The 19637-nt window shown below is 49.4% G+C and overlaps 1 protein-coding gene across 1 annotated transcript in view; it reads left to right on the forward strand.

Moving 5' to 3' along the window:
• The window catches only part of BPIFB4 (BPI fold containing family B member 4), a 29272-nt gene that overhangs the window by 305 nt on the left and 9330 nt on the right, over positions 1–19637 (forward strand). The window contains exons 2-12 of the mRNA XM_003788100.3: positions 748–810; positions 1159–1675; positions 2599–2703; positions 3391–3534; positions 6394–6457; positions 6904–6964; positions 7978–8069; positions 9749–9949; positions 12753–12806; positions 14931–15101; positions 17817–17884. Of these exons, the coding sequence (XP_003788148.1) occupies positions 748–810; positions 1159–1675; positions 2599–2703; positions 3391–3534; positions 6394–6457; positions 6904–6964; positions 7978–8069; positions 9749–9949; positions 12753–12806; positions 14931–15101; positions 17817–17884 (1540 nt within the window). The remainder of the gene's footprint in view (positions 1–747; positions 811–1158; positions 1676–2598; positions 2704–3390; positions 3535–6393; positions 6458–6903; positions 6965–7977; positions 8070–9748; positions 9950–12752; positions 12807–14930; positions 15102–17816; positions 17885–19637) is intronic.

The raw sequence follows: 19637 nt of genomic DNA on the forward strand, positions 1-19637 counted from the left end.
CCAGGCACCTTGCTGGAATTTTATACTCATTCTCTTGAGGCAGCTGAGACCAGTGATTAAGAACTTGGGTCCCAGACTCAGCCTTCCTGGGGTTCAAATCCTGACTGTAGGATCTTTAGTCCATGACTTGAATTCTCTGAGACCTCAGTTTCTTTATCTGTAAAGTGGGTGTGATTATGGTCCCCCCACCTAAGAGAACTGATATGAGAGTTAAATGAAATGATGTTCTGAAAACTTAGCACAGTTTCTGGTACATAAAAGGCCCTCAAAAGTAGAAGCTATGATATTCCTGCCTTTAATTCTTAGGAACTCACCCTGGTCATCTGGCAAATGAGGACACACTCCCTCCCTCAGTTCCTGTCCAAAGCTATCATAGAATAAAAAATGATATTATTTCCTATCTGAGTGGTCTCTGAGTACAGGCATCAGTTTTTCTACCCAGCCAATGGGGACAATGATTCGGGCATTGACTATTTCCCAGGAATCAGTGGAGATAACGCATAAGGAAGCAGATTTTTCAAAGCTGGAAAGGGTGGGGCCCTTTGAAGGGAGGGTGATAGAGAAAATCCACAAAGGTTCCACCAAATAATGTCAGAATCTAATTAAAGTGAGACAGGTGAACTCAGCAGATGGGTCCTCTATGTTTTACTGTGGGAAAGGCAAGAGAGCTGAGCAGTGCTCTGAGGTGGCACCTGGAGGCTGGAGGACAGGGAAGAACCTCAGATTGACACCTCTGCCTCTCTGCAGCCTTTTCAGGCACCCTGCAGAAAAGTGACGCTCTCCACTCCGCCCTGAGAGAGGTGCCCGTGGGTAAAGCCGGTGGCGATGGTGGTGGGCCTCTCCTAGGGGGTCTGCTTGGTGGAAGTGGGAGTGGAGGTGGTGGGGGAGGTGGTCTCCTGGGGGGACTGCTTGGTGGTGGGGGTGGAGGGGGTGGAGGTGACCTGTTGGGTGGAGGGTTACTGGGTGGTGGTAGCAGTGGTGGAGGGGGCCTGTTGGGTGGTGGTGGCAGCAGTGGTGGAGGTTTATTGGGTGGTGGTAGCAGCGGTGGGGGCCTCTTGGGTGGCAGTGGTGGGGGTCTTTTGGGTGGCAGTGGTGGTGGCCTTCTGGGAGGTGGCCGACACCATTACAATGACTACAGACTCGCTGAATTCCCCCGAGGTGTTGGTGGTGTTCCCTACAATGACTTTCATATCCGAGAGCCCCCCCCTAAATATACCAACGGCCATCAGCTTGGTGGTAATTACAAGTATGGTCACATTGAGACCAACGACAACACCGCCCAGCTGGGGGGCAAATACCGATACGGTGAGATCCATGAGTCTGATGGAAGCATCAGAAACCTCCGAAACTATCGTGGCGCCGAGAATGCATACAGCGGCCACAGGGACCGTGGGCTATACAGGTCGGCAGAAGGTTTAATGACTCTGCACAAGCACCAGCGGCGGCGAGAGCTGAGGCCTGGAGAAATCCCACCTGGGGTCGCCACTGGGGCACTGGGCCCTGGTGGCTTGCTGGGCACCGGGGGCATGCTGGCTGCTGATGGCATCCTGGCGGGCCAAGGTGGCCTGCTCGGAGGAGGTGGCCTCCTCGGTGATGGAGGACTTCTTGGAGGAGGAGGTGTCCTGGGTGTGCTCGGCGAGGGTGGCATCCTCAGCACCGTGCAAGGCATCACAGGGTAAGGAAGGGCCAGGCTCCCTGTCAAGCTCCCACTGAACCTGCAAACAGGGCTGATCGCTCCCACAAGCTGGGCTTGGGGCAGGGAAGCCCTCAGAGCCTGGCATATTCCAGGGACTGAATGTCTTCAGAGTGCCAGGTTACATGGTTGGGGGTCTTGGCATAAAGCAGTCCTGAGTTTGAGACCCATCTCAACCTTTCATATTTGTGTGTGACTTTGGGTCATTCTTTAATCTCCCTGAGTCTCGGCTTCCTCATCTGTAGAATGGCCATATACACATGTATCCATATGGTATATGTATAGTCCAAGTGGAAAAGTCCAAAGATTTAAATTATACATACATAGTTTCGCCTATGCCTAGGCTCTTCCTCATAGTCAATATTCAATTCAACAGTATTTATAGCTCCTACTGTGTGCAGGATGGGGTGCTGACATAAAAGACATACCCCCTGTCCTCAGGGAGCTCGCAGGCTGCTGGGCTTATGGGCATTGCCAAGGAAGAGAGGAATCACACAAGTATCACAATAGTGAGAGGTTCATGCGGAAATGCGAGCGTATGATTAAGGGAGGTCACCTACGGGGAGATCAGGAAGGCTTCCTGGAGGAAGAGGACTTTGAGCTGAAATCTGAAGAATGTAGGAGGAGAGAATCAGGCACAGGGGGCAAGGACAAGTAGAGGGAATGGCATCTTGATATGTAAAAATATCTGAAGGAAGTACACGGACATGCAGTGGGTCTCCGGGCGTTGGGATTATAGGTCATGGCGTATCTTGCCTTTTTATAACTTTCTGTTTTCTAAGTTCTGTCCATGAATCAATCTCTTTAGAGTCAGGAGCAGAGTAGGAGGGGTGTGGGGCAGGACACTCCAGGCAAGTGGGTGGCAGTGGGGACAGCCACCTTCTCACTGCTCTCCATCCACACAGGCTGCGCATCGTGGAACTGACCCTCCCTCGGGTGTCTGTGCGGCTCCTGCCCGGTGTGGGCGTCTACCTGAGTCTGTACACCCGCGTGGCCATCAATGGGAAGAGGTGTGTGCCCTCGGCCCGGGAGGGGGTCCCCTCCACCCTTTGACCTAGTCTCTGTATCCCTAATGCCAAGACTACAAAGACCTAACATGTCGCCAGCATGTGGCTCACACGCTTGGACTCGAGGTCACCTGTCAGCAGTGAAGGCAACTTAGCGCAGTGGTTAAGATCTGGGAGGTTGGAGTCAGGTTCAAATTCTGACTCTCTTAAAAGCCGCATGGCTTTAGACTAATGTCACTGAGCCTTAGTTTCTTCATCAGCTGTGGGTTAATTAGACCACCTCCTCTTCCAAGTCACTGTGGCCAGCAAGCAAAATGCCTCCCTGAAAAGTGCCCACCCCATCGTGGGTGCTAATTAGAGGACCTGAGAGAGTGGACTTTGCATTGATTTACCACCATGGGATGAGGTTATGTCCACCAAGCTAGGTGACCGGGTGGTCACCTTGGAAGCCAGGATATATACTGAGCCTTATTCCCAGCCTTGAAGCTCCCATAGGCTGATGGAGAGATTTGTACACAGATGACTTGAGGGATCAGAGAAGATTCCTCGTTGGGGGCCCCTAGAGACAAGTGTGGGGCACCAGCGATGGCAGGAATGGCAAGGACAAAAGCCTGAAGTGGGAGGAGTGGGCAGGTCTGGTGATGGGCAGGGGATGACTCACTGCCCCCCTGGCCCCCTGGTCTCCTCCAGTCTCATTGGCTTCCTGGACATCGCAGTGGAAGTGAACATCACAGCCAAGGTCCGGCTGACCATGGACCGCACGGGTTATCCTCGGCTGGTCATTGAGCGATGCGACACCCTCCTGGGGGGCATCAAAGTCAGGCTACTGCGAGGGTGAGTGGCAGCCTTCGGGGATGCCGGGGGGTTCTGTCTCTGACACTGGGGCGGGCAGAGCAGTGATGCCGCAGGAGTAATGGGGACCCAGGCAGAGCCACCTACGCTCTCACCTCTGGCCCTGGCCTGGCACATGCTTGACCCAAATTCAGGGGCTGTGCCTTCAAATCCAGGAGGTGGCCTTCAGCCACCCCAGAAAATACCTAGTCACACAATTCTGACTTTGACAAGGCCCTGAACTTGGGGTTCAAATCTCAGTTTCCCTACTCCTTGCTGTATGACTTTGGGTGATAACATGACTCCATTGCCCTCTCTGAGCTCCATTTTCTCATCTGTGAAATGGGGATGATTCTCTTTCCTTTGGGAATGGAGATGACCATAAAGCACTTAGTGCAGAATCTGACACATTTTAAGAGTTTATGAATACACGAGGACTTTTTGGAGATTATCCAATCATACAATATAAAAAACAGTATCAGCGATGGCTGGATATTTTCCAGACAGCCCTAGTATATCCAACAGGGGTTATGTGCCCATGGGTGCCCAAATCACAAGGAAATTTCCCACGTAGTTCTCTGTAATTTGACCCTGCTCAGGGGATGAGTTTTTTCCTACAAAGTGGCCAAGTCCCCACCTTCCAGCTGGTGGGTCTTGGATGAGGGCACACGCAGGACAGCTTGGAGTGGTGGACTCCCTCTCTCTCGTCACTCTGGTCCTCACCGTGGATGCTCCTTCTGCGACTTTTCCTTTTTTTTTTTTTCTAAAAGACAGAGTTTCACTTTGTCTCCCTTGGTAGAGTGCTGTGGCATCACAGCTCACAGTAACCTCCAGCTCTTGGGCTTAGGCGATTCTCTTGCCTCAGCCTCCCGAGTAGCTGAGACTACAGGCCCCCACTACAATGCCCGGCTATTTTTGTTGCAGTTGCCACTGCTGTTTTAGCTGGCTGGAGCCGAGTTCGACCCCATGACCTTTGGTATATGGGGCCAGCGCCCTGCCCACTGAGCCACAGTGACCTCTCCTTCTGAGGCCTCTGACTCCACTTCTTCCTCTCCAGTCTTATCCACTCCTTGGTGCAGTCCCCCAGCCCCTTCTCTTATCTAGATCGCGGGAGCAGAAACTTCCTGATCCGTGTGACTTCTCTGTCTTTGCTTCTGCTGCAGGGTGTAGGCAGATGGAGGAAACCAGCTGCTGGAGTCCGGGAGACGAGAGGAGGGGGAGGGAAACACAGAAAGCTCACAGACTTTTTAAACCCACATGTCACTAGAAAATACATTTGGTAGCAAAAAATATATATATTTGGTAATACATGATCAAAAAATATAAAATGGCCAAAAAGCGCAGAGCGAGAGCCTCCCCCCTGCGCCAGCTCCCCCTGCTTCCTTCCCACACAGCCCACCAGGTTACTCACATCCTCGTTCTCCTCCCAGTTTCCTTGTACGAATGAAGCAAAAGTGAACGTCGCTTCACAAAGGGCCACACACTGTAAATGCTTTGTTTGGTACTTTGCTTTTTTCATTTACTTTTATTGGGAGATTTTTCTGTACCCAACATCAAGACCGCCCTTGTTTCGCTTTTTAACTGCTTTGTGATATTCCACAGTCTGGACAAACCACCATTTATTTGCCCAGCCCCCTGCTGTTGGACATTTCAATTTGCCTAATCTTCTGCTCTGACAAGTAAGGTTACAGTCGTCTTATATATGGCATTTCACACATGGGTCAATGTACCTGTTCTACAATTTCCCAGAAAGGGAAAAGAGCTTGTGCCCTGGATATGCATACAGTAACATCAAACTGTCCCCCAACACACATGCTTATGCGTGAGCGAAAGCACCCAGGCATCTGCACACACACCTAAGTTCTCAAGGGCCTTACCACCATCCAAGCAGAGTTGGAACCAAGATAAGCCCCCTTAATGCGAATCCACTTAAAAATGGGACCAAAATGTATAGTTAGCTTTGGAAAAATGCTCTGATCAGGGCTTTATGTTAAGAAATTCTTTGATTTGTCAAACTGTCAGCTCATTGGATAGTCAGCCACCACCTCAGGACAGGAGATACAGGCAGTGTCTAGTAGCAACAGAGAGGGACCAGTTTTTTAAGGGGCCAGGCTCTCAGTGACACTGTTGTGTTAGGATGACCATGCTTCCTTCATCTCCTTACTGCAGGGCCCTTGGAAACAAATTCTTAGATTGCAAGTCCGTCTGTCCATCAATATAACTTGTCTGTTACCTATTTTCCTCCTTAACTAACTGATTGGGAGGTTCAGTTTAGAGCTGGGTGATTGCACTTAGAACTTGCTTTGGGTCACTTCCCCTTGTCTGTAAAATGTATCACTTCTCCCTTTTCAGCACCAACAATCCATTCTTTCTCATGGACCACACGAGCATATTTTATTGGCCAGGGTGGCTCCTTCTCTCCCTTCCACAAATATTTATTGCGCACCAGCTATATGTCAGATAATGAGTTAAGTGTTTGGATAAAGAAATGCATCTATTTTTCTTCTGGAAGATAATGCAAAACTGCAGATAACGGTCCATTTGAGGGTCATGTAAGCAAGAAGGGGTGACTTTCACAGTTAAAAATCAGGAACATCTCAACCTGCACCCAGCGCATTGTAGGGCTGGAGAAGCTTTTGTCTGTTGAATGAATGAATGAATGAAATCCAAACAGATTGCCTGGGGGACCTGTCCAGTCCATTCAAGGTGAATGTGCTCTGTCCTTCCAGCTTTCAGAACAATTTTCCAGCACTCAAATGTTCTCACTGTTCAGAGCCTGGGCCAGGGCCCCCCAGTGTGGACAGCTTTGCTGAGCCACTCCATGGGGGGGAGTCTCAGCTTCCTCTGCTCCTGTCTCCTTAGGCTTCTCCCTAACCTTGTGGACAACTTAGTGAACCGAGTCTTGGCCAACGTTCTCCCTGACTTGGTAAGAACCTATCCCAGGATGGGGAGCAAGGAACACAGGCTTTCCCCAGACCCAGAGGCCCCACTTCAGCCTCCATTCCTGGGGGCACATAGGTGATCTAGAGGGGTGCAGGGAGCCAGGAGGCTGGGGCATATTCTTAGGGGCCTGGGGAGGACTGTGGGAAACATGAAGGGGCAGAGTAGTGAAGGGATGATGACAGCAGCTTGAGAACAGCACAGTTGTGGGTTTGAATCGCAGCTTGGGCATTTCCTAGCTGTGTGACCAGGGACATCATCACTCTGAATCTCACTTTTCCTATCTGTAAATGGGAATGAGGGGCTATGTGAGGACAGTGCCCAGCACAGAGCAAGTGGTCAGTACCATTAGCAATCCTTATGGCTACAGTGGGTCCCCTCCCCTGACTCCCTGCAATGTCACCACAACCGAGGGCCTTTTCTCCTCTGCAGCTCTGCCCCATCGTGGATGTGGTGCTGGGTCTTGTCAACGATCAGCTGGGTCTCGTGGACTGTAAGTCCTTCCTGCTGTGCTTCACTGGGCCCCCATCTGCTAGTACCTGGTCTGCGCCCAGCCCCAGGAAGGGCACTGGGGTTGTAGTCATGTAGTGGGGGCCACAGACCTGCCCTTGGGCCCTTGAGGTGTGGTATCGCTAATGCCATCAGAGAGATGCCACCTGGGGTTTCCTCTTGCCCACAAACACCCTCCAGAGGTGCAGATTTTGTTAATCAGAGTTAGGAAGCTGGGTTTGAACCTGGCAGCTATGTGGACTTGGAAAGACTCTTCCCAGTTTCCTCATCTCTAAAGTGAAGGGTTTAGTGTCAACTCACAGAGATTGGAGAACAAATAGCAGGAGACACCATAGAGACTGAACAGGTCCTCAGAACCAGGCTCCGGATTTCTGAGTGAACTTCCCTGAAAGCAAAGCTGCTCCATGAGGTTGTACAGTTTGTGCACTGCACAATTCCAGGGACCTCCTTTCATGTCGACTACAGTGTAATGGCAGAGCCTCAAGTTGTGCAGTGCATAACCTCTACATGCAGGACAGCCTCTCTGGTGGAGTTCCCATTTCTCTTGGACTTTAAGTGGCTTGAGAATGGCTGTCCCAGACAGGTAAAACTTTTTCCCTTGTGGCCAGAGATGAGAAGAGCCTAGGAGGTGGGTTTGTTCATTGCACACAGTTAAGAAAATGCCAGATTCAATTTAGCACCACATTTGTGGAAACCTAAATTCTTTCCTGAGGCATGCACTTCACAGTTTACAAAGCACACCAACATTCAGGATAGCATCATGTCCCACCCCTCCATAATATTATCCAAGAGGTTATTTATGGAGAAAACTGAGGCTCAGAGTGGTGTAGTGACTTGCCTGAGGTCACACAGCAAGGAAGAGACAGAGCTGGGATTCGAACCCAGAGTGTTTGCTCTTCCCAGCCACACATGCTGCCCCCAGCCATAGGGTACAAGGAGGGAAGGTGTCCGGATGGGTGAGGAGGAACCTCCTCTGACCTCCACATTTGCCTGCAGCTCTAATTCCTCTGGGAATATTGGGAAGTGTCCAGTACACCTTCTCCAGCCTCCCGCTTGTGACCGGGGAATTCCTGGAGCTGGACCTCAACGTGAGTGGCTGGGCTTCAGGGGAGGGGAGGTGGCCCTCCTCCCCAGGGGTGGGCATTAGTGAGGGTTCCTCGGGGATTCTGCTGAATGTCTGGGAAACAATGTTTGAAAAGAACCATTTTCTGATTAGGTGAAGACTTTCTAAGCTATGTCAGAAAAACAACCACAGCCAACACTTACTCAATTCCTACTGTGTGCTAGGCATATTCTAAGGGCTTTATGTAGATTAACTCCGCCTATCCGCATAGCAACCATATGAGGAGGGCACTCTTATTGAGGACAATGAAGCACAGAAAAGCTAAACCACTTTCCCAAGGTCACACAGCCAATAAATGTGGATCCCAGTGTTCAGGGACCTGGGATCTGAACCCAGGCAATCAAGCATCTAGCTCCCAGAATTGCTGCCACGGGCTTGCTGGAGGACCGTGTCTGGCCAGTGGTGTGCTAGTAAGCATTTAGCAACCAGCTCTCCATGCTTTAAAAAAATGGAAGTCCTGATTTAGCATCTTGCTGATTTCCCTGATACAAATATTTCCACCAAAATTGGTTAGTAGCCAATTTCAAGCTACTAACATGACATCGCTGAACACAGAGTTGGGAAGAGATGCATGGAATCAAGACTTGGGAACTAGAATGAGCTGGCTCCTGCAGCCCTACTCTGAATCTGACTCTAATTGTGCATGGGCCACACGCATACGTACTTCCCCGTGGCTGCACAGACATAGATATCCTCCCAACTTGCTCCATCAGGTACAAAAGTGCAGGTGCATCCCCCTGCTCCTGGTATACAGGTCCACCTATGCACACACATATATGCACACCTAGTATCGTCACAAACACAGCCTTCAAGAGATCCGTTCAATCTGTGCGCCAGGCTCTGGGCTGGTGCTCGAGGCACCATGTAGGCAAGACTAAGTCTCTGCCCTGATAGAGATTATAATCTTTCTGAGAGGACAAGGCATAAAAGAGTCACTCAAGCAAATATGCAGCTATGACTCACGAGCACTAGGATAGAGGATCCAAGGCTGTCACAGCCTAAAGCAGGGGGATATGACATAGACACAGAGGTCAAGGAGGGCTTCCTAAAGGAGGTGACACTTGAGCTGAGACTTGCTGGATGAGTGGGATGTAATAAGAGTGTGGAGGAGGGAACAGCTGGTGGGAAGGGTCCATGGTGGGGTGCTAAGGAGGTGGGCATCTGGCAAGGCCTGGTGGCTGTCCTGCAGAGGGAAGATGAGGCCAGCGTGGCGGGAGATAAGGCCGACAGGGTCCCCAGGCAGATCCCACTGTGCCTTACAGGCGGTAGAGGTGAGTCTGGGCTTTCAGAGTATATGTGCCAGCGTGTATGTTGCAGATGCACAAACGTGCTAATTGATTACAGCAGGGCTAAGGGCAGAGAGACTCTATGTCATATCACAGCTCTAATGACAAGTGATCATAAAGCAGCACCACAAACTTATTCATGTTGAGGACTATGAATAAGAGTCACTCAGACCAGGGGGTTTAATCAAGGAAGACTGCCTGGAGGCAGACGCCGTCCTCACTCCAGCCTTCAGTCTCCCTCTCCCCTCTGAAGGCTGGCGTGATGGAGTGGAACCTTTTGCAGTTCCTGCTTATGTTCTAAAAGATACATGTGAAGAAAATGTCCCTCCCCATGACCTCTTTGCTCGCTTCCCTCTAGACCCTGGTTGGAGAGGCCGGAGGAGGCCTCATCGACTATCCCCTGGGGCGGCCAGCTACATCCAAGCAAAAGATGCCAGAACTACCCCCCATGGGTGACAACACTAACTCCCAGCTGGTCATTTCTACCAACTTCTTGGGCTCAGTGCTAACTCTCCTGCAGAAGGAAAGGGCACTGGATATTGACATCACCAATGGCATGGTGAGTCTGTCCCCTCTGGGGGTGAACGGGGCTGGGCAGCAGAGAGCTGTCCATGAACCTTTCACGGTCCCTGTGTCCTCAGGAATTCTCTGTAAAGTGAGAACTACATTCTTTGTCCATTCCTTGACTCATCTCCAGTTGGCAGGAATACACCGGTTATCTCAGTGTTTGCCAAAGCGTGGGGAGGATTTCAGGTGGTCCACAGACGTGATGTTAAACAGCATCAAACCACACATCAAGAAAGTTTCTCCCAGGGGCTCAGCGAAGTGCCTCACGCCTATAATCCTATCACTCTAGGAGGCCTGAGCTCAGGAGTTTGAGAAGAGTGAGACCCTGTCTCTAAAAATAGCTGGGCATTGTGGTGGATGCCTGTAGTACCAGCTACTCCGGAGGCTGAGGCAAGAGAATCGCGTGAGCCCAGGAGTTTGAGGTTGCTGTGAGCTGATACCACAGCACTCTACTAAGGGCGACAAAGTGAGACTCTGTCTCAAAAAAAAGAAAGTTCTTGTAATCCAGGCATTCTGGGAGGCCAAAGCGGGTGGATTGCTCGAGCTCAGGAGTTTGAGACCGGCCTGAGCAAGAGTGACACCTTGTCTCTAAAAATAATAGCTGGACTGTGGGTTACCTGGTTGTATAAATTGTCAAAACTCAGGCTTGGTACTTGTAGCTCAGTGGTTAGGGCGCTGGCCACATGCACTGGGGCTGGCGTGTTCGAACCCGGCCTGGGGCCAGCCAAACAACAATAACAACTACAACCAAAAAATAAAAATAGCCGAGCATTGTGACGGGTGCCTGTAGTCCCAGTTACTTGGGAGGCTGAGGCAAGAGAATCACTTGAGCCCAAGAGTTTGAGGATGCTATGAGCTATGATGCTACGGCAATCTATTAAAGGTGACAAAGTGAAATTCTGTCTCAAAAAAAAAAGCTTCTCCCTATTCAATCCTACTTAATTTTATTTTAATCTTTAAAAAAAGCATAATACATATATGTTCCTCAATATAAATGTTTTAACTCTCTTCTGTTGGTGAACATTGATATCTAAGTAATTAAAAGATACATGAGAAGAAATTGCCACCCTTTGTTAGGCTCCAGAATCATTTTTTCACCAAACTTTTTGTTTTGAAAAATTTCAGCCTTCGGGAAAGTTTCAAAATAGTACAGCTAATGCCCATATATCCTTCACTTAGATTTACCAGTTAATATTTTGCCATATTTGCCTCACATCTATCCATCCATTTACCCTGTTACCCACTCACTCACCCATCCATCTTTTTTTTTTTTTTTTTTGAGACAGTACCTCAAGCTAGAGTGCTGTGGTGTCACAGCTCACAGCAACCTCAAACTCCTGGGCTTAAGCAGTTCTCTTGCCTCAGCCTCCCAAGTAGCTGGGACTATAGGTGCCCGCCACAATGCCTGGCTATTTTTTGGATGTTGTTGTCGTTGTTGTTTGGCAGGCCCAGGCTGGATTCAAACCTGCCAGCTCTGGGGTATGTGGCTGGTACCTTAGCTGCTTGAGCTACAAGTGCCACCTCACCCATCTATCTTAACCATCTGTCTACCCACCCATCAGTATATCCATCCATCCATCCATCATCCATTTATCTACCTATCCATCCATCCATCCATCCATTCATCCATCCATCATCTATCATCTATTTATCTACCCACCCATCCATCCATCCATTATCTCTCTATCTATCTATCCATCCATCACTCATTACCTATCTCTCCATCTATCTATCTATCCATCCGTCCATCTACCCTGCATGTTGTTGAACAATGTGAGTTTTTTTTTTTTTTTTTTTGAGACGGAACCTCAAGCTATCCCCCTGGGTAGAGTGCCGTGGCATCACGCTCACAGCAACCTCCAACTCCTGGGCTCAAGCGAGTCTCCTGCCTCCGCCTCCCAAGTAGCTGGGACTACAGGCGCCCGCCACAACGCCTGGCCATTTTTTGGTTGCAGCCATCATTGTTGTTTGGCGGGCCCGGGCTGGGGATTCAAACCCGCCACCTTAGGTGTATGTGGCTGGTGCCTTAGCCACTTGAGCCACAGGCGCCGAGCCGAAAAATGTGAGTTTTGAGAGACATGACATTTCATTCCATAAACTTCACTATGTATCTCCTAAGAACAAAATGTTCCCCACAAAACCACCAAACAAATTATGTGAACCTTTGATTCCGTGAAGAGGAAAGTCTTCATTTCCTCTCTTGCACCTTTGAGTGTCCTCTTTTTAACTAAGAGAGAACAGAACTCAGACCCAAAGCCCTCCGCAGGCAGTGGTATCACACGGAAGCTAATGGTGGTGTTTCGTTTTGATTGCATTGGATTTTACAGTTGTCATCTCTCTATCAAGGGGTCCTGGTTTTCCACATTTTAGTACTTGAGGTCTTAAAAAGTAAGTGAATTTAAAGAAGACATAGTCAACAATAGTACAGGTGGTTCAGGGAGATGGTGGGAGTCATGAATTTAGTGGACAGTGGATTATGCAAAGGGACTTGATAATGCTCACCTTGTTTGGATAAAGAATTACATTTTTAGAGGAGGATTCAGGCCCTTCTGCTATTCCTAGAGTTGTGCCTTTGGTGAGCCTAAGTGGCTGGCCCAGGACATTTAACCACAAACCAGCCACTGTAGTTTACATGGTGACCACTGTTGGACCCACAGGGCTTCCCAAGGGGTGTGTAAGAGCAAGAAGATGCCCCACTGGCTGTCTCAGAGCGTGCAGAAGTTTCATCACCATCTTAGCCACTCCTGTCTGTCTTGGTAGCCCCCAAAACTCACATGGCCCTTCTTGTTCTACAGTTTGAAGAGCTGCCCCCGCTCACCACATCCACACTGGGAGCCCTGATTCCCAAGGTAGGTAAGGCAGGTGGGTCCCATTGTCTTCAGCCTCACTCTAGCTGTGCTAGGAACAGAGTTGGAACTGGGCAGTGGGCAGGTTGCTGTCACCCCCACCCTTGCTTAGGAGTACAGTGACAGGCGATGAAGCCTGGACTCCCATGGTGGGGGCATGGAGGGTTGAGGCAAGAAGAACCTGCGTTCTAGTGGTGCACCAGCCGGGGCAGCTCTAACCTGGCCTGGCTACACCCTCTCTGTGTGACTTTGGGCAGGAGTCTTAACATCTCTGAGCCTCAGTTTCCTCATTTGTCAAAAAAGGATGATCCCAGGGATTCATATTATACAGGAAGGGTGAAGGAGATGATGAGAAAGGGGTTCGTAATGGCTTAGAGGGGAAGAGCCAGCCCTTTGAAGCAGCGAAGGGACATGATGCGGCAGGACACCTTACCTTCAACAAGGGCCTTAGCCCTCTGAGCCTGTTTTCTCATCTGGAAACTGGAGCTAACAATACTCACCCCAAAGGACAGCAGTGGACCTGGAATCTGAACCCAGGCAAAGAGCGGGCATTCAATAACTGTTAACTATTATCATTGTGTTAATAGTTATAAATTCTGGGCAGCACCTATGGCTCAGTGAGTAGGGCACTGGCCCCATATACCAAAGGTGCTGGGTTCAAACCCGGCCCGACCAAACTGCAAAACAAACAAACAAACAAAAAAGTTACAAATTCTTTTTTTTTTTTTCTTAAGAGCAAATGTCCTATTTGTCCTATTTGTGGCCATATATATTTGGAACAAAGACTTCTCACCCCAGTTCTGGTCCCATCTCTAGTTCTGAGTAACCCTGCACCTGGCATAAAAGAGCCCTGTACCTAGTAAGTGAAGGGTGTCTGTAACCGACCGCTCTTTGGGACATTTTCCATCTCTTTTCTGCCAGCCCTCTTCTCTAGTTTTTAGTGGAATTCAAAGGATCTGGGCTGCAGAAGGGAAACCAAACTCAACCAATAGTCACTAGTGCCCTCAAGTGGTTATCTGATGTAATGACAGAAGCAGCTCCAGCAAACATTGAGGACTCATCAAATCTACTGGACCTTTTATTTATTATACCATTTCCTGTGTGCCCTGCAATTTATAGCATATGAATTTTTTTCAAAATCCACTATTTCATTTGGTTCTAATCATCTACCCCATCCATAGGACTAGAGAGGACAAGCATCCCATTTTGCAGAGAAAACAGAGGCTTAAAGAGGTCACACAAGGAGGCAGTGGCAGAGCTGGGGTAAAACAGGTTCTCAGACCTTAATGGCACTGGTTCTGCAGCAGGGAGGATTCACGTGAGACACAGAGGAACATGACTGGAGACCCAGGCTGGGGTGGGGTCATCAGGAGAGGTGATTTCTTTCTATTCCTTTAAAAACTAACATTGTGGGTTTGCCCATGTGGTTATGCTCATTTGACACATTTAAGAGGAATATTCTTTAAAGTATTTTTTTGTAAGTCAGTTATAGGGCAAACTGGTCATTTTGTGGACTGTCTTTTAGTAAATTAGCTTTCAGGGAGCCAATCTACACCCAATAGGCTCAAATCTCTCTGCCAAATTTCTAGCAAATCCAGGTGGGTGGGCAGCCTGTGCCTTGCTCTGGGACCTCCCTATGCATTTCTCTTTCCAGGAAGGGTGTCCAGAGGCCCTGCGAGGGGAGTTCAGGTCTGAGTTCAGAGTCACACAGACCTGGCCTGGAACAGTTTGCTTGGCATTTCCCTCTAAGCCTCAGTTTTCTCATCTGTAACATGTAGGAAAAAATACCCCATGGTGCTGTGATGATTGAGTGAAACTAAGAATGTCTATGTAGCACCTGGCCCAGCACCCGCAGGAGACCCTCCCTCGTTTGCTCAGTACCAAGCTTTGAGCATTTCCACACATCAAGCATTGAGCCAAAATTTTGCGGGTATTATCCCATTTAATTCTCACAACAACCCTATGTGAGAGCTTTGGAGAGGTTAGCTCCTTACTAGGATCCCACAGTGGGTGGGTGGTTTTGCCTGTGGTATGTAGAACTCAAGCAATGTTGTTGGATCTGAAGGCACCCCCAGGACACCCCTCCTACCAAGGGCCCCACCCACCTGGCCTGGTGCCTGTCCACAGGTGTTCCAGCAGTACCCCGAGTCTCGCCCACTCACCATCAGGATCCAGGTACCAAACCCACCGTCCGTGACGCTGCAGAAGGACAAGGCCCTGGTGAAGGTGTTCGCCACTGCTGAGGTCATGGTCTCCCAGCCCAATGATGTCGAGACCACCATCTGCCTCATTGACGTGGTGAGTGTCTGGAGGGGTGAATGTTCCTGCAGACAGACCTCTGTGGTCTCCTGGAGCCCACAGACCCCTTCAAAGTCCCACAGTCCCCACTATCATGACTGTGAGCCCAGCTTTGGGGCTGGAGAATCTGGTTCAAACCCAGCCTTTACCACTTCTCGCTGCGTGACCTTGGGTAAGTCACACCATCTCTGGGCCTGATTTTCTCCTCTAGCACACGAGGATGGCAGCAAGGCAACAAGAAGATGCTCAGAGCATCTTCTATGGTATCTGATGTACAATAAAGCCTCCCAAGTGTTGGCCCTTATTATTCTCACAGGTAGCCTTCATCATTCATTCAACAACACTTACCGAGCACCTGCTATGTGTATGCTTTTTACTAGGTGCTGGGAAAGGGGAAACAAGACAAATGGTACCTGCTCTCTTGTCCCTGGTACCTAATAACTAATAGATACAAATACAGCAATTCCCACAATTATCTCCCAGAAAGGAATCTTATCCTCTTAAAACACACATTGTGTTATTCTCCTGCTTTCCTTCAATCCTGAAATAAAAGCCAATCTCCTAACAATGGCCCACAAAGTCCTTCAAGATCGTCCTCTGGTCACCTTTCAGCTCCTCAGTGCTCCTCCAATCTATCAAGCATGGTCCAAGCCCAGTGCCTTCGTGCCTGCTGTTCCCTCTGCCTAGAATGCTCTTCCTCCAGGTAGCTTCATGGCTCACTCCCTTCCTTTAGGTCTCTGCTCACAAATCCCCTTCTCAGAGAGACCTTTTCAGATCACCTGTCTAAAATGTCCCCACCTCTCTTGGCTCTCTCTCTCCTCCTTTCTCTCTTGCTTTGCTTTGCTCATAGCCTTGGCCCATCATTATAAAGGGCATTTTTTTGTTAGTTTATTGCTGGGAAGAGACTTGAACTATCTTATTCATTGCTGGATCCCAAAGTCCAGCACAGGACCCAGCGCATGGTAGGTGCTCAGCAAACAGGCGTCAAAGGAATGTGTTACGCTGTGTTAAGTGGTTCCCCTTTTATGGTTAAGGCTTCAGATCCAGACAAAAGCAGTGGATCTGCCTACTCAGGGCCACACAGCAAGTACATAGAGGGGCTGTGAGCCAGCCCAGGTTTGTGTGACCTGCTGTGTTGAATGGTTACAATTACTGTGTCAAACCACAAGAGGGGTTTACAATTATTGTGTCAAACCACAGTGCCCTCCAGGTAGGATGAGTGAAGCCATGAACTTAAATTAAATTGAGGGATGGGGCTTACTGTGTTGCCTGGATTGGTCTCAAACTCCGGGTCTAAATGATCCTCCAGTCTCAGCCTCCCAAGTAGCTGGGACTACAGGCGCACTCATTTTGAGGTATTGTCAGGTAAGTGACTGGAAGTGTCGATTCTCCCTCAGGAGTAGGAAAGTGGGAATGGCTGTCTGCCATCTGTTCCCTATTGATCAGGCTCTACTATATGGAGATTTTCCACCAATAGCCCAAACATTTGTTTGAGCCAGCTCAGAACCCTGCCACAGCTCCCACTCCTTCAGGGAGGCAGCCCTGACTCTCGCCCCAGTTCTGCCTGGTCTGGCCCACCCACTGCAGCCTCACAAACCTGCTCCCCTCCTCACCCTCTGCCTCCTCTCCATCCTCCTCGTGCCAACCTCATTCCTGCCTCAGGGCCTTTGCATGCACCCTGCTCACTGCTGGATCACTTCCCCACCCTTTTTTTCCCATCTGGCCATATCCTACACACCTTTCAGTCCTCATTTCAAATGCCTTCTCCTCAAGATAATTTCCCATGCCAGATTAGGTCCCTGTCATATGCACCCCAAGCCCCAAAGTCACCTGAATTTGCTGGGAGCTTTCTTTTCATAAGGTCAACTCTTTTATATTATTTACTACTTTGGGGTGGGTAGCAAGGGAGCAAAAGGGGATTTTCCCACAACAAGGCTTCTACCAGGAGAGTCTAGGCCGTTTATGCCCTCTCCTGGGCATGGGGCAGTTGCGATTGACAGCAGTGATGGCCAGTCCATCGGCAGTGGATCATCAAAAGCAAATTCCATAGGCTGCAGGCACCACAACCCCTCAGAGCCTTCATAGAGAAACTTGATAAACACCCTGTGCCAATCCTAGGGATCCTATCACATTTGTCTTTCTGAGAAATGTTCACTCCATCCTTACAGTGACATACTTGCAGTCAATAGTTAGTGTTGGCAATTTATTATCCCAAACTCCTTCCTTCGAGAGAGGAGAATCCATTATGTGGTGAATGTTATTGGGAGTCTTGTGCTTATAAAAGGAGGTTTGGCTCAGCGCCTATAGCATAGGTTATGGCACTGGCCACATGCACCGAGGCTGGTGGGTTCGAACCTGGCCCAGGCCTGCTAGTCAACAATGACAACTGCAGCAAAAAAAAAAAAAAATAGCTAGGTGTTGTGGTGGGCACCTATAGTCCCAGCTACCTGGGAGGCTGAGGCAAGAGAATCGCTTGAGCCCGAGAGTTTGAGGTTGCTGTGAGCTGTGATGTCACAGCACTCTACCAAGGGCAACGTAATGAGACTCTGTCTCAACAAAAAAAGGGGGGGCGTGACCCAGGCCTCAGGGAACAACCTGCTGTGATGCCCAGGGTTAATGAAGCATGAAGCAGACTTAGCCCACACTGAGCCCTCAGAGAACATTGCCAATACGTGACAGCAGTGACATCTCATTCTTCTTTCCCTTTCTCTCCAGGACACAGAGCTCTTGGCCTCATTTTCTGTGGAAGAAGACAAGCTCATGATCGATGCCAAGCTGGATAAGTAAGGGGTCTGCTGCCTCGGGATCCCGCTGGCTCTGGCGCTGGCTCACAGAGGGGCTGTGAGGGAGGGATTAGAGGTCTCTCATGTGGCTGTCAGGGCTGGATAAATCCAAGAGACTGAAAAGGTGAAAATGGCCCATGCCTGCCAAGAGCACTGTCGCAGACCAGGCAGGGGGAGTGAAGCCATGAACTTAGCAGACAGAACCTACCGCCAACAACAACAACATCAGTAATAAGAGTGACACTGGTGATCCCCGTGCACCAGCTCTGCGCTGGCTACTTTATATGAATTACCTTGGTTCTCCCTCCCAATGGTTGCAGTGGAAGTCAGGGCTACTAACTTATCTCTTCAAGGAGATGAAAGAAAACCAGAGCTTAGGGCAGCAGATTTACTCAGTCCGGGCCACACAGAGAGTACGCAGGGGCTGGGAGCCAGCCCAGGTCTGTAGGACTTGCTGTGTGGAATATCTACACTCAACTGGCTTTGGAAACAAGCAAGAAGGTTCACATCCTGATGTGCCCACCAACCAGCTGTGTCACATTGACCAAGTGATTTCACCTCTGAGCCTCAGTTTCCTCATCTGAAAATGAGGATTACCATCCCTATGGCATAGGATTCATGAAAATAACAACTATTCGTAGATGCTGTCTATGTGCCAGGGATTGGGCTAAGTACTAGATGTGTCTTCCTCTAATTCTTGACATTGGCCCATGGAAATCAGTACTGTTATTGTTCCCATTTCAAGATTGAATAACATCATATGTAAAATTTGAGCATGTGCCTAGGTCATTGTAAGTTTTTCTTTTACAACCAACATTTATTAAAGCCAACAATGGGACTTACTCATAATATGCTATGAATCAGAGCTATCCAGGGGTTTCTGAGGAGTGTTGTTCAACCTGAGGCCCAGGTGGGGAGAAGGGGCTGGCTGGGAGAAGAGCTGGGGGAAACACGTCCCAGAGCATCCTCTTTGCTGAGAAGGCTCCTTGTCTCTCCTGTGGGACAGTGAGCTGCTCCTTATAAACATTCCAAATGCTTTTCCACTCCGTGGGGGTAGGATGGTCAGTTGGGGGTCAGAGTCAGGTGCAGCAGGACTGAGGCCTTCACAGTGCAGAGCAAGACCTTGAGCCCAGACCTCAGGCCTCCCTTCTCCAAACAGCATGGCAACCAGGAGTTGGGTGCAGAGCATGCGGCCTGAGCTCTCTCTTGCTAGCTCCGTGGTGAGTGACCCTGGAGCCCCAGGCTCCTCCTGCACTGGGATGCTGTGAGGCTTATGGGAGGTGGTAGTGGTCACTCACATATGCGTGGAGCAGGTATGCAGCAGCATGGTGCTATGTGCGTCACAGAGACACCTCATTTAGTCCTAGCAGCCACCCACTTTGCAGATGAGGAAACTGAGGCATAGAGAGGTGAAGTCCTTTGGCTAAGGTCACACAGCCAGTGGATTTGAACCTTACCTATGTGGTATATAAAGCTGTTAGCATTGCATCTGCTAGATAGTTAATGTTCAGTGCATGAAAACCGGGCTTGTTCCATTTATTTATTTATTTATTTATTTTGAGACAGTCTCACTATGTCACCCTTGGTAGAGTGCTGTAGTGTCATCACAGCTCACAGCAACCTCAAACCCCTGGGCTTTAGCAATTCTCTTGCCTCAGCCTCCCAAGTAGCTGGGACTACAGGCGCCCATCACAACACCTGGCAATTTTTTGTTGCAGTTGTCATTGTTGTTTAGCAGGCCTGGGCCACATTC

The sequence above is a fragment of the Otolemur garnettii genome, unplaced genomic scaffold (genome assembly GCF_000181295.1).
Source record: "Otolemur garnettii isolate 467f Iridium unplaced genomic scaffold, OtoGar3 scaffold00025, whole genome shotgun sequence".
NCBI lineage: Eukaryota > Metazoa > Chordata > Mammalia > Primates > Galagidae > Otolemur > Otolemur garnettii.